The sequence below is a fragment of the Alternaria arbusti genome, assembly GCF_024043155.1.
Source record: "Alternaria arbusti strain BMP 1465 chromosome Unknown scaffold_9, whole genome shotgun sequence".
Taxonomy (NCBI): domain Eukaryota; kingdom Fungi; phylum Ascomycota; class Dothideomycetes; order Pleosporales; family Pleosporaceae; genus Alternaria; species Alternaria arbusti.
In genome coordinates this window covers 197703-212247 of record NW_026249949.1, presented here as the reverse complement: position 1 = coordinate 212247, position 14545 = coordinate 197703, and the positions used below count along the sequence as shown (strand labels likewise).

General features: G+C 53.8%; 5 protein-coding genes across 5 annotated transcripts; 2 read left to right on the top strand and 3 right to left on the bottom strand.

The window, feature by feature from the left end:
* Positions 1-1498: 1498 nt before the first annotated feature.
* J4E86_006986 (uncharacterized protein) lies at positions 1499-2709 on the bottom strand (the record flags this gene model as incomplete). The annotated part of the gene is made up of 3 exons (XM_051447508.1): positions 1499-1915; positions 1972-2523; positions 2584-2709. 3 exons carry the CDS (start codon positions 2707-2709, stop codon positions 1499-1501), a joined length of 1095 nt encoding a protein of 364 aa, XP_051301106.1.
* A 681-nt stretch (positions 2710-3390) lies between these two features.
* Positions 3391-5246, top strand: J4E86_006985 (uncharacterized protein; the record flags this gene model as incomplete). Its single annotated transcript, XM_051447507.1, has 2 exons — positions 3391-5121; positions 5175-5246. 2 exons carry the CDS (start codon positions 3391-3393, stop codon positions 5244-5246), a joined length of 1803 nt encoding a protein of 600 aa, XP_051301105.1.
* Positions 5247-6215: 969 nt separating this feature from the next.
* J4E86_006984 (uncharacterized protein) lies at positions 6216-7361 on the bottom strand (the record flags this gene model as incomplete). The annotated part of the gene is made up of 3 exons (XM_051447506.1): positions 6216-6983; positions 7047-7165; positions 7223-7361. 3 exons carry the CDS (start codon positions 7359-7361, stop codon positions 6216-6218), a joined length of 1026 nt encoding a protein of 341 aa, XP_051301104.1.
* Positions 7362-7809: 448 nt separating this feature from the next.
* J4E86_006983 (uncharacterized protein) lies at positions 7810-9849 on the bottom strand (the record flags this gene model as incomplete). Its single annotated transcript, XM_051447505.1, has 2 exons — positions 7810-9542; positions 9600-9849. 2 exons carry the CDS (start codon positions 9847-9849, stop codon positions 7810-7812), a joined length of 1983 nt encoding a protein of 660 aa, XP_051301103.1.
* Positions 9850-10274: 425 nt separating this feature from the next.
* Positions 10275-14012, top strand: J4E86_006982 (uncharacterized protein; the record flags this gene model as incomplete). The annotated part of the gene is made up of 1 exon (XM_051447504.1): positions 10275-14012. One exon carries the CDS (start codon positions 10275-10277, stop codon positions 14010-14012), a length of 3738 nt encoding a protein of 1245 aa, XP_051301102.1.
* Between the last annotated feature and the right edge of the window lie 533 nt (positions 14013-14545).

Here is a 14545-nt window from a genome sequence, read left to right as displayed (position 1 = left end):
CCTACTACCGTGCATATGTTGAGATGTATGAACCCACCGGTTCTTCCCAAAGAACTTTTGCAGATGATTTCATACGAGGTGCGAGGTACGCAGCGCCGAAGATAGTGGTCGAGGGTTTCAAATCGGCACTCCCATTCACGTGTGTCGTTCACCAGCCAGACGTCTTTGACTAGGATCCTGATCTGTCTCGCTAGAATAAACTCTTGTATGATCCACAGTCGTCCAAAGTATTGGTTGTGAAGCACGTAAGCAAACGCCGCTAGTTCTCCGGCATTCTTCCATACACATGCAGCATCGTACGTATCTTCAAACATATCGCATCCATGTATGGCAACGCCTAACATAGGGTCGGCTTTCTGGGACCCGTCGCCCAACCACGTAATGACTGACGCAGCTTTGCTGTAGATATCGCTCATCATTTGCACTTGATGGCTGCGCTCAACAGTAGTCAACTGATCAATGCACAGCTGATCGATCCACAGGTGCCGATCTGAAGGTGTCTTGTCGCGACATTTCCGAAACTCAGTGAGAAATTTGAACAGATTATCTCGGATTTCAAGCCTTCCGGTCGCGATGTAGACAGTATTGCTTGATGGTGGACCCCAAACATAGGACAAGGCTGTGTATGGCGGGGCTTCAGAGATCTCGAAAACGTTGATGTCAAAATGTATAGCATCGTCGTTATCCAGCGGATCTAGAAGCGTAACCAGTCGTATCTGCTGTGTCGCATGGTCTAATGGCTGATATTGGTAGTCGTCCGCGATCGAGTTTGCTGCGGAAGACATGTTCGCTCCATGGGTGCGTTTCGCCTCGACCTAACATGTCAGTACGCGCTTTGTATGCGACAGGAACTTATAAGACTTACTCCACGTCTAAAAAAGGTCGAAAAGCGGGAAAGCATTGGCGTACGGGCTCTGAGCAAGGTTTCTGAAGCTGGGTTTTGAAGAGAGGGTTCTGAGGGATGTTGTGGGATGTCATTGGACTTTCGGAACGAGAGAGTTATGCGAGATGTGTGAGATGTAGGCGGGGAGATGCGCGTGCCAACATGTTGCTGACTGTGTGGGCTGTGCAGACGTCTGTGGCTTGGACAGTGACACTTCTGACCAATGAGCTGGGGAAAGCCGTAGAGAACGCTAGACCCTATCGAGCCAGTAGCTGCAGGAGCAGATCAGGCAGATGTCAGTACAGTGGCTTGAAGGACACGGAGTACCGAAGTCAAAGCAGGTCAGGGGGTAGTACGCGTAAGTCAAAATAGCAATCGTGTCGACATGAATCTGATGGGTATATAGCGCCCTGAATAGGTATCGCATGGAATCTCTCAGAGCTCCAGAGCCAGGAATCTCAATTCTGTGTAACGAAAAGCTCACGCTTTCTTCCGACCTTCGTGTTGCTCGAGGGGAATATCAAGACACTCTGTAGTCCTTAGCCATGCTCTCTAGTCATCATTACCATACCGATCATCAGTACCACTGTTGCGCCGACTCCGGGTCTCGGTGCTTCACTTATCGTTGCCTGGGGCCGGCTCTGGACGTCCGTTGACTCGCGCCTGGTCCTCAATGATGTTATCACGGCTCCCAGAGGACCGTCGACTAGGGCGTGAGTTGCCTCGGCGTGGTTGTCGTGGAGCATTTTGCGGGGGGCGATTGCTACCGTCGTTGCTACCAGGTCCTGTAAAGCGTCGAGCTCCGTTAACGCGGTCAGGCGGAAGCTGGTAAGACGGGCCGCGCCATCGAGAACTGTTGCGCTGCCCGTTGATTGGTTCGGCCTGGCTGCTGTCTCGAATTGCGGGGGCGGGTGTGAGCATGCTGGTATCGGTCTTTGCGCGCTTGGTAGGGGCTGTCCTCATTGTAGTGTCACTGTCGGGGGCTCGGCGTCGGGAGCCTCCATTGACACTTCGTCCTTGTAGGCCTTGGTCCTGTAACAATGTCAGCTTTGACCTCGAGAACTACCTAACATTCGAAGAAGACATACATGGAGCTGAGCACCCTGTTGGCGATTTTGACTGAGCTGCTGATCCTGCTTCGTCTTCTCTGGGCGGACCTTGTCGTCTATATCTTGGTGACTGTGCTTGTCCTTGTCCAGTCGTGCCTCCAATTCCTCAATCCACATGTCTTTGGGGGTGCTCGTGCTTTGTTTCTGTAGAAGTCTTCGATTGCGCTTCTTAAGAATCGCGTTGAGGACGTCTTCCCTAATCTCTCCGCACACTTCGATACGGGAATCATGTGGGAGGGGAATAACGTCTAAGACATTTCCAAAGGCGCCCGTCTTGGGTTGGTATGGGCAACCTACTTCTATGTCATAGACGCCTTTTTCTGGGGTGCACGCGACCTTACTGCCCAGCTCTTCGTCCCAGCAGTAGTATTCTGCATCTTCTGCTTTCTTGAGACCGAAGCAATCCACGCGGACTTGTATGGGCTTCGATAACGGTCCGCGTCCTCCGGAAGTGCCGAGCTTTAGGACCTCAAGTTCGGTGGTGTTGTCGATGACGATACCGTATCTCGTCTTGAAACAAAACCAGCCAAACTACGTCTGGACAGCATTGGGGTCATTCGCTTCGCAAAGGACCACATGAGGGAAGTTCACAATTGTGCCCCTCTTGTAATTATCCTTGTCGACAGGGGCGTGATTGTTCCATCGTGTTTCCTGGGATTCTCTCCGCCGGGGCCCGCCAGTTTGTTCAGGCCCAGAGACTTTTCGTACAGATAACATCATTGGCGCGCTTGACTGTTGATGCGCGATTGCGGAGCAGACGTCGTGACAAAGTTCTGGGAGAGTGTATACGCCGCTGGTAGAGCCGCCTGACGTAGCGAGCGCTTAGATTGGTCGGCGCTGGATATTGGACTTCCGCAGTGTAGGATTCTGCGCTGATATGGCAAACAGTTAGCCCGCTGTGTTCATGTACTAAGGGGTATCGCTGGAGCTACTTCGGTTGTGTGGTATCGTGTCGCTCTCGGAGATGGCAACAGCTTACCTATGAGCGAGTTCTTGGCGTTGCATAGTGAATAGGGCGGCGGAGGGACACCGCGCACATTCCACGCTCACCTAGCCTATAAAGTATTTTGCGTAGTCGAATCTGCGCACTCTCTCCGTAATCGTCTGTCCTACAACAACTTTCTCGCCTTAATATCAAACTCGTCGAGAATAAGACATCCAAACGTGGCGGCTTTCGTAATCTGACGATTGACGCTTTTACTCGACATCCGGCTTACATTATACCACAAACTTCTGGACATGTCTACCACTCATGGTGTTTTGAAGACCGCGATAAGCCTGTACAGGGCGGTAGCGGGCTATATTCCTCTCCTCCGTCACTGCGAAGGCCACATTCCCCGCGATAATGGACGTACCGGTAATGGCGCTGGAGGACAGTCAACCTTGTCTAAAATCGACATGTCGTCATTGCCTGCCCAGCTTTTGATCACCTCCGTCCAGTCTGGAAGAAGCAAATACGAAACAATGCTGGAGCTCCGGTCCAAGTCGGACTCGATCAAAGCGGATATCGCGATGGTGAAGTTGAACGAAAAAGACGCCCAGTCGACTATCCAATGCAAAGAGGCGGCTATCGAGAGGATAAATCATCGGATGCAACATCGAAGTGGCAGCGGAGAAACGAAAGCCCAGCAACGTTGCCTGAAGGTCTTCTTGCGCGAGCGCGACGCAGCGATGAAGACCAAACGAGAGATGCAACGATTGGTCAAATCGCTTACGAAGGAACGCGATAAGAATCTTTGCTTATTTGCTGAAGTCGTGATGGAGCTCCAGAATACGTTTCTTTTGCCAAAGGAGAAGGGTGATCCTATCATATCAGAGCAGCATGGGCATGATATCGTCCAGGAAGAAGTGGTGAACCAGATACACGAGCACAGACAAGCCCTGATACAGCAAGACAGTAACATACCAGAAGTGAACAATGTTCAGTCGAACAATTCGCCAGGCGCCGCCCAAAGAATCGAAAGCGGCAACTCTCCCATCCGTACCCAGCCTGTAGAGGCCTCGCAACCCGACGTCCGTAGCATTGTTCTCGACGATGGCTGTCTTGATCAGCAAGCCGAGAGCCAGTCCATCAACATCACTGCTGACAACCATGATGTATCGTTGGACCCGCTAGTGGAAGACAGGGGTGGCTCGCCATCCATCATAACGAGTTATTCTGCTATCCACTTCGAAGACCCGCAAGAGGTGCAGGGTATGGCTGAACCAGGAAATGATGTCGATGCTGATGGTCGGACAGTCCATGAAGTGCAAGAAGTCGGAATCGAACAAGAGACCGGAGAAGCACTTCCCCACCAAGATCCGTATGTCAAAAGTTCCAAAGAAGAGTGGGATAGGATTGAGCAGGCCATCAAGAAGCTCGAGCGATGTGAGAAGAGTTATTGGGAGAGGAAAGAAAAGTTCGAACAGCACTACAAGACGTTTGATGAAAAGCTGGATAATTTCTGCTCGAGCAACCCACACTTGAGTAGAGCGGATGCAGAACAGAGATTCGGTGCAGCCTTCCTGAAAACGGGGGGACATCTCCGTTACTACTTGACTGTAGGGGAGGAATGGCTGAAGAAAGCCCGACTTGAGGCGAAAGAAGCAGGAGTTCACGATTGCAACTCATGGGACCAGGAGTCTGGCTTCCTTTCAGTGGCGGGTGAAGGTCCGGATCCAGAAGACACTGGATATATGAGCGATACTCGTGATCACGAAGTGGTGAAGGAGTGGCTGCAGATGCCTGAGGGCCCAGAAATCATGCAGCCTTCTGAGTTCAAATTCGCGACATCGAAAGTGAACGTCGATCCTTGGGAGAGCCATTCCACAAGGGGGGACTCAAGCAAACGGAAGAAGATAGACGAAAATGTCGACACTTGGGAAGTTCAGTCCTCCAAAGCGTACTCAAGCAAGCGGAGGAAGATCGATGGGGATGTTCCTTGGGTGGCGCCCAACGACAGCAATGACAGCGCATATGGCACCGCCAAGGAGGATAGGGGAGTCCAGAAGCAATCGCAAAGCCCAAGGAAGAGACCTCGCGCAAGGGCAGAGGTAGCCCGTAAGCGACGTGCCCGATCATTCGACGCGCATCCGGGGCACAAGGTTGTCAAAGAGATGTTTTCCGACATGCCTGTAGAGGACCATAGCGTAAGTATTGACCCCTCTGTAATAGTCGATGCCAAGTACTGACATGTCCACAGGTCTGGATGAAGCGAGATTACCGAGAAGACGTCATCATGGTTGATGACGAAATGACCGACGACGAGACCTGAGAGACCAGGTAGCAAACCGACGAATTGCAAACATCGAAATCGGTGCAGTGGGAGGCAATGAACCAGGGACCGAAGCAGCTACGTGCCATTGCCGGATGTAGCAAATCGAGACCGAAGGCGTTGCGGAAGTGATCCCAGAGGGAATCGACCCGTCGCGCGATGAACATAGGCAATGTCGCAATGTTACAGAGCAGCAAAGACGGTTCCGGTAGCATATGCAAGACTTGTAGAGCACTGCGTCGAACGCGTCGAACGCGTCGTCCATGCGGAGAGATCAATCGGCGGAAAGGCAGAGGAGAAGAAGTCGATGCAAAAACATCGGCAAGGGCCTCCGATGCGAAGACATCAGGAGATGCCCCAAACAACACCGCCAGACAAATCGAGAGGCTACTGGACAAAGGTCAGGGCGTTTGGTACGCATGCAAAGACATGCCGCCGATGCAAAGATATCGGGGAAGGACTTTGCGCGAGGACATCGGGAAAGAGTCCGGCGCCAAGACATCGGACAACACACCAGCCGGGCGGTCTGTGCACAAACTTCACAACCCTCGTGCCACACCACAGAAGACACACAGCACAAACACTAGAGCGCGTATTTGACTCAGACTACCGACTGATCCTGATTCGGACTGAGCCTCCACACATAATTACAGTACTGCAGTGACACACCGGACACCCCAGCGAACAACATCAAAGCCCTGGAGGCATCGCAACCTTGGAACCATACCGTATACCAACCGGGCTGGAATAGACGCAGTAGTTGTACCGTATACCAAAGAAGACATATAGCTTGCCCGAGTATGAATCTTTACATAAACCAGGCACACATCCGGCCCACCTCCCTAAAGCACGCCACTCTGCCCTCCATCCTACTCCCCGTATCTCTCAATCAAATCCTTCATAATCCCATAAGATCTGTACCCCACCAAGTCAGCAACACGCCCTCACACCCCTCCCTCCAACACCAACTTACTTCTCTCTAAACCTGTTTCCCCCATGACAAGCACTCGCATGCAAGTTCATATAAGCACAGTAAAGCTTGCCTCTATCCTCAAACCCCTCGACCGGCTCACTCTTCCCCATAATCCCCACATACGCATCTGTATACTCTTGCCGACCCAAAATCCTACTAGGATCACCGCGCCAAATCGCAATCTCCATCTCGTGGTGCGCGTAGTATGCACAGGCGTCGAAGGCGTAGATTTCGCCCGTTGTGGTGTCGGTGCCGATGTTGCCGTCCCAGAGGTCGCCGTGGATTAAGCTGGGTTTTATGGTGCGGTTGTTGGATGTGAGGGGGTTGAGGAGGGCTGGTACGACGTGCGTGATTACGCGATCAGTGCATTCCTGCAGGTCTTTCCATGGCCCGTTGATGGAGTGGTTGAGTTTCATGGCGCCGGTGAGGAGCTGGATGAAGAAGTCTTTCCAAGTGTCTTGCCAGGCTGTTTGCTGGGGTAGGTTGCCTTGACAGGTGTTCATGTGGAAACCGAATTTTCCGGTTGGTGACGCGCTGGAGAGGTGGAGTGTGGTGAGTTTCTTGCATAGTTGTTCTGGGTTGGGGGGTTGGGTGGTGTCCATGTCTAGGAAGGCGCAGAGGAAGAAGTAGGAGTCTGGGTTTGAGACGTTGAGTTGGCCGTATGCAAGGGGCTCGGGAACGAAGGTGGGTGCGACTTTGTAGAGGGCGCACATTGAGTAGTATTCGCCTTTGAGCATGGCTTTGCCTTGGTCGCCGTCTGCGCACTTGATTCGCGTTAGCTGGATTGCAACTAGAGTACCTTGTTATCGCAAGGAGGTTGTAAGTACCTTCAGGAAGTACGATTTCGGTGGGGCGTCTGGGCGTGTGGTGTCTATCTTTGCGGTGACTGTCCATCCTGATGCGCCGTGTCGGTTGCAGCTGTGGACTTGAGTACCAAGAGGTAGTTCTGCTCATGATTAGTAGCTACGTTAATATAATACACAGTGAGATGTATAATACATACTGTCTATTACGACCTGATCGAGTGGGAAATCGCCTTCGACGGGTATACCACAGCTTGTTCCCCGAGTCACCAAAGGAACTATGCCTAGTGACTCGGTGGGCGGCTGCCACTGCTCTGCTACTTCTGGTGTGGTAGACATGATCAATCCAAGTCGTTTTGCCTGCTAATCCTTTGAGAATACGGAGTTGTGCGTGGGAAGTCCTACGTGTTTCTATGCGACAACGGTCTGTGAAGGCTGACACTGAGTGTTCGCGCTTACGACCCATGACTACGTCGTCATAATTGGAATTCATTCACAACAACAGGGGCGCCCTTGAAGGTTTCAGGTATGTATCTTGTGGTTGAATGAGTCATGTGCATAGGCTTGTTGTCGGCTCGCGCTTTGTTCAGCATGGGCTGTACTACATTGAATACCTGCAGTCACCGAGCTAGCGATAGTTTACATAGTCAAACAACGACCTGGGTATCTCCCATACGACTATAAACAATGCGTTTACCCTATCCCAGAAATGCTTTTGAAAACGCAAAATGCCCGTCACGCCGAGATACGCCATGCTATGCCTTCTGCTACGAAGCGAAAACTTCCACTAAAAAGTGTAGTTGTTATTACCACCATACTCCATCCCCGCATCGTCGCCCAAATGATCAACATGCATGAATTCGTCGATAGAAAAGGGGTCTGCCATATTACCGCCACCCATGTTAATATCCATCCCATCATGCGACTGCTGTTGTTGACCCATAGGCTGGCTCGGAGGATCCAGACCCTCGACAACGCGGGTCCCCTTGGGCACAGAAGCTCCAAAGGCACCGATGCGGTCGGGTTGCGCCACACTGGCTCCTTTGCCCTTGCCTGTTGCATCGCCACGCGAGTTCATCCAGATACCGTTTCCGCCCTCGCCGTTCTTGACTGCTTTGGCAAAGGGCTCTTGGAAGACAAGACTTGTCTCGTACCAACGGCCTTTGATGTCGTCGATGTCTATCTTGTAGGCTGGCTGGATGAGCTTCCACCACGCTGCGGTGCGGGTGAGGGGGACGAGCATGCGGTTTCGCCATACCATGTCGTGGACCATGCGCGATGGGATGTTGTTGTTCTGTTGGGGTGGTTTGGGGGGAAGGTTCGCATCTGGAGCATCTAGCGTGGCGTAGCTGTAGACGTCGCCTATGGCAATGACTTTGGTGGTGGGCGGGTTGACAAGGACTTGCTCGATAATGTCGGTTACGACCATGAGATCGGTTCCCGTGGCGCCTATGCGCAGACGGACAGCCTCGCCTCTCCAGATCTTCTCGGCGCCCAGATACATGCCGTTATACTGTCGCACTTCGTTTCCCTTGTCGTCCTTGTTCGTCTTGAGGCACTCGAAGAGTGTATACGTGGTATCGATGGCTTTTGCAGCTAATATAGACGCGTCAACAGACGCTATGCCCTCGCCTCCCTGTCCGCTAATGAGTGCTCTCCAATCCGTGTTGTGATATTCAAACTGCGGGTTCTGCTGTAGGAAGGGAAAGGTGCAGCTGGGTGCAGACCAGGCGAGCCAGGGCTTGACATGATCATCGGTCTGCACGAGTTCTTGTGGAGGCGATTCGAAGGGATGCGATAGAGGCTGAATCAGGTATGCCCTGCTCATAGGCACCTCTTTGGTAGCCCATCTTCGCACCACCAGTCCTAGACCCCAGGCTGACGTCTTGGGGCGGAAAAACCACACCACCTCGCCGCTCCGGCAGAGGAATTTGTTATATGACAAGTCGGCTTGTTGTTCGATGGATCGTGGCTGAGGCAGAGGTGTTGACTGCAATGTTGGGGGAGCTCTGATCTGTGCAGCGGCGGGTGTGGGGGCAGGCCTGGGACCGGCAACGGGCGTTGAAGGCTTCACGATGGGACTTGGGATAGGCGCACCGGTCGATGACCTTCTGGCAGGGATCTGCACTACGGGGTTGCGCCCTGTGACGTTTGTGTTTGGTATAGCGCCACTGGAGCTGTTTTCGCGCTTGATAGGTGCAGGCTGTTCTTGCTTGACCTCGACCTTGACCTGGGGCTTCTCGACGTCGCCGGCGGGCGAGCACATCTTGCACGTGCAGTTGGCCATGTCGCTGTTCTCGTCGGTGCACAGCCACAGGAGATGGGGGAAGAACTCGACAGGGCTCCTGAAGCGCTTCTTGGGGCCTTTGGGGTATCCATAGAGATAGGCGTCTTGTCTGTCGTGGCCGCCGCCCGAGTGGTTCTTGACTGTCTTCAGCTGGCCGTCTGCCTTGGTCTTGATGTGCTCGTATAGGACGTAGTTCTCGGGCAGCTCCCACAGAATGCATTGCTGCCACCGATCTGTCACATGTCAGTCATGTCAGTGCGCTGCAGCGAATACGCCTCGCATAGCCATACCTTCGAATTGCTTCCCTCCGATCTCGCGCAGGAGCATGCCGCCCAGTTTCTTGCGCCAGTCCTGGTGCTTGGGGTCTTCCTTCTCGATGAGGCGGTAGAAGTCGCGCTGGCCCTGGTCGTTGGGCGACGTGTTGAGCTGTTCCTCGGTCGGCCCATTTCTGAGCGGCCGGCCCTTGAGGTTGACGATGTGCTGCCCATCCGACTTGGAGGCGAAGATGGGGAAGAAGGGCGTCATGGGCTGTTGCGCCATGGTGGTCGGGGTGGTGCGCCAGATGCGCGGGCGTGGGGACTGGATTCGCGAAATGTCGACGTGTGAGGGTCGCGGCGTTGGATAGACTTGATAGCTCGGAACGGTTCCGGAAGGAACGCCTGCAAGTCGCGCTAGGACGCGTCGGCCGCAATCGACGTATCGCCTCCGCGTCTGGCGATGCGGCGACGCTTCACTTCACCTCACCGTGAAGACGCCCAGTCGTCTTATCACGCTCCTTTGGGCACGCTGCGTCGTTTCATTTCATCTTCACCGTCACCGGCCTTGTCTAAAACTTTTCTTGCCGTGCTTTGTCCTTCTTTGCTCTGCGACAACACTTTCCTGTCAATTCCGTTGTACTATACACCCCTTGCCAATTCACATTCACTGCGCAAGACCTGCCTACAAGATACCCCACAATCGTCGTCATGGCGGGACATCCGATCATCACGCTGGGTTCGCCCCAGCCCATCACTCCCAAGAAACGAGGTGGCATCTACGAAGACCTCCTGGCGCAGTTCGGATCCGAGAGCTCAGCCCAGTCGGCCACCAAGAGACGACGCATCTCTTCGCAGCAGGCGACCAAACCAGACGAGACTAGCGACAACAAACGCAGCCTGCGCGCGCAGCCAACGCCAAACTACGTCGCCTCCGACTCATCCGCAAACGAAGCCTCGCCATCCACGCCTGACCACAAGCCCAGGACCGTCGCCGACAAGTACCCTCGCGCCTCCACAAGACGAGCTGGCTACGACGCGGGAACCAGCGAAGACGAACTCGCCCCATCAGCCCGCCCGAACCGCAAGACAAGCGCCAGAATCTCGGCCTACACCGAGGAACTCAAGATGGAGAAACGCAAGAAGGAGCGCCAACAGTCTGGTGGACTTCGCCGGAGCACGCGCGACAGGAAGAGCACCATCTTGGAGTCCGACACCATGCCTACTCCGTCACCACCCCGTCGCAAGTCAGCTAGGCCGCCGCCCAACCTCGACACCGCTCGTGCCCGTCTCCGCGACGACATTGCTAGGAAGACCAAGGCAAGAGCAAACAGCTTCCTCGTCGCCAACAAAGACCTTTTCCTCCCACTTCTGCCTAAGAACAACCAGGTCGCGAAGCTAGTCGCCCAGGGCGATGCGCAGCCCATTGTCGAGTACGAAGAGCTCTCGGAGCAACCCAAAGGCGTCACCGCTGTAATGAAGCCATACCAACTATCTGGTCTGTCATACTTGGTCCATCTCTACAACAACGGTTTCTCTGGTATACTCGGCGACGAGATGGGTCTCGGAAAGACGCTACAGACATTATCGCTGTTCCAGTATCTTGAAGAGCTGGACGAGAAGAACGGTGTCACGTCAGAAGAGCTTCGGCCTTATCTCGTCATATGCCCCCTCAGTGTGCTCAACTCGTGGGTCACCGAGGCCCAGCGATGGGTACCACAACTCAAGGTCATGCGCTTCCACGGCGCCGTCACCGAGCGAACCCGCTTGAAGCGCGTCATAGCTGGCATGGAGGACATGAAGGGCAATGAAACCTCGCGTGCGAAAGATCGGAAGGCCTCGCGCAAGGCTGGCCGAAAGGCGGCCAAGCTCACCTCCAACGACCAGCAATCCGACAACTACAAGATTGTTGTCACGACCTACGAGACTTTCCAGGCTGAGCAATCATGGTTCAAGCACAGCTTCGCCTGGCGCTATGTCGTCTTGGATGAAGGACACAAGATCAAGAGCAGTGTCACCCAGATCTCCACAGCCCTCAAGAGCATCAGTGCCGAGTACCGTCTCATTTTGACTGGAACCCCACTTCAGAACAACTTGGTCGAGATGTGGTCGCTCCTCACATGGCTGTATCCCAACGTCTTCGACGACAAGACCGAGACACTTTTCAAGGAGTCTTTCGATCTCAGCAAGGGCAAAGCGAACAAGCAAACCATGACAGACGCTCGCCGCTTGCTCGAACTCATCATGTTGCGACGTATGAAGGACTCTCCTTCAGTCAACCTCGGCCTACCGCCCAAGGAAGAAATCTTGCTATATGTTCCTTTGACTCCCATGCAGAAGTTCTGGTACACCCGTCTACTGACACGTATGGACGATGGTATGCTCGACGAGCTCTTTGCTGATGGCAAATCCAAAGAGAAGGCCGCTATCGAGCAAGACATCGAAGAGAACAAGCTATTGGCAAAGATGGAGAAAGTGGACAAGGTGGTCAGCGCTGGCGGTGCCGAAGCTGATTGGGAGGAAACCACCAAAATCTTGCAAGAAGCCGTCGCCAAGGAGCAGACCGACACCGACACCAACAAGGGCGCCTGGAAGAAGCTGATGAACCTTGTCATGCAGTTACGCAAGTGCTGCTCGCATCCGTACTTACTCCCCGGTGTCTCGCCCGATCCCTACTACCTCAGCGACCACATCATTCGCGCATCCGGCAAGTTCATCCTTTTGGAGAAGCTTCTCAAGCACACGGTTTTCAACGAAGGCAAGAAGGTCCTTATATTTTCTGGCTTCACTCGCACGCTCGATTATTGTGAAGATCTCTTGTCTCTCATCAGCAACCACGGAGAGCGCTTCAAGTCTCTTCGTCTGGACGGTAGCACAGCTCGAGCTCGGCGTAACTTGGACATCCGCCTTTTCAATCAGAAGGACTCCGATTACAAGGTCATGCTCCTTTCAACCCGCGCCGGTGGCTTGGGTATCAACCTCACGAGTGCCCAGGACGTCATCTTCCTCGACGAAGACTGGAACCCGCAGATCACACTCCAGGCCGAGGCCCGAGCTCATCGCATTGGGCAAACCAAGAAGGTGACTATCTACAAGCTCTGTACCCAGGGTACTGTCGAAGAGCAAATGATGGGTCGTATTCGCAAGAAGCTTTACCTCTCGGCAAAGATCACAGAGTCGATGCAGAGCGTACATGGCAAGCAGATCGCCGACACCAAGAAGGCCGGACGTCCGTCTCTAAGTGAAGACTTGCCGCAGATGGATGCCACGCAGCTCAAGACGCTTGTACGGCGAGGCGCTCAGGCGTTGTCGCATCCAGAAATCGATGTCAAAGAGATGGTGTCCTGGGATCTAGAGACTATGATGGCCAAGTGTCGCGATGCCCCTGCCGATTTGACCGACTCAGCGACACACTCTGAAGTCGATGAGGACAAATGGCTTTCTACCATGGAGAGAGTTGAATGCGCCGTGTTCGAAGGCAAGCGTCATCAACGCCAGCTTGACACCACCTGGAAGGCCAACACATCCGCCGCAAACATCCTTCCAGACAACATCACTCGCGAGGATCGCCGCAAGGGAAAGAACACTACCGTCATGGTTGACGGCTTTGCCATCAACAAAGAATCCATGAACTGTGGTGACTGGGAAGCGGTGCCGACATTCGCAGGCAAAGATCCCCGCCTCGCTGAACCAGTCCGCGAGAAGCGCCGCGAAATAACCCATGAAGACCACTGTCTCGGCTGCTTCGAAGACGCAGATGCTGGACACCTGGTTGAATGCAAGAGCTGCCCTCGTGCTTACCATTACGACTGTCTCGATTCCCAGTACAAAGCCAAAGTCAAGGGCTTCGCCGGCTTCTACTGCTCCCAACACAACTGCACCGACTGCGGCAAAACCACCAACGACGCCGGCGGTCTCATCTTCCGTTGCCGCTGGTGTCCCCAAGGTTTCTGCGAAGACTGTCTCGACTGGGACGAAACCGAGCTAATCGGCGACACCCTCCCCGAATTCGAGCTCATGGGCGAGCAGCACACAACCGGTGGCTTCTACATCAAGTGTCCCACGTGCGTCGAGTCGGGCGAGGAGAGCGCGGAGCAGAAAGACTGGTTCGCGAATATGGAGAAGCAGTACAAAGATCAGCATGATATCTGGTCGCAGGAGCGCGAAGAGGCGCAGCGGAGGCTGAATGAGATCGATGCTGATGATGAGGTTACTTCTCCGCCTGCTCTTACTGATACTTCGCTGCCTACTCCTGCTGTTGGCGGTTCTCGCGTTGGCACTCCTGTGTCCGTGGAGCTCGTGCAGAATACGAAGAAGACTGGCAAGAGGGCTGAGGCATTCGGTGAGACGCGCGAAGAGAAGCGGGCGAGGCTTGATGCTCAGACTTGGACTGTTGATGAGGATCCGCAGATGCAGGGTCTTACGACGGCAAAGGGAAGGAAGGGTTAGGCGACGCAGATTTTGGCTTGTGTTCAAAAGAGCGATCTCTGGAATGATGGATTCTTTGGTATCGAACATGGGAGCGATGGCTCTGGTTGTACCCAGAGAGAAGGTGTTCTGGGCGTTTAGGAGCTTGACCTGGCATGCATGGATATACCCCCCTTCGATGTTCAACGCTTTTCATGGTAGGAGTTGAGACCGGTTGATACGTTTAGTCGTACTAGTGACGGTTGAAATGATTGAGCGAATAGCGGATGAGCATAGTAGCGCACTAGCGCGGCATGCAGCGATAATAATGAAGTCTTTGATTAATTTTCTGGTTGAGGTAGTGATTCATCGTTCGACTCTTCGTATCGATCATGCTGAGCAACTCGTTGGGCTTGGTACTCTGACCCCCGCGATTATCATACATGCCGTATGCATTGCCCAAGCGCATAGGCTTCACCTTCGTTGTTGCCCGCGGTCAAGCAGGAGCAGGACTCGGATCGTAGAAGCACTTGAAGACACGCGAAAGATGAGCAGGAAAAGTGATCGTAGTGTGC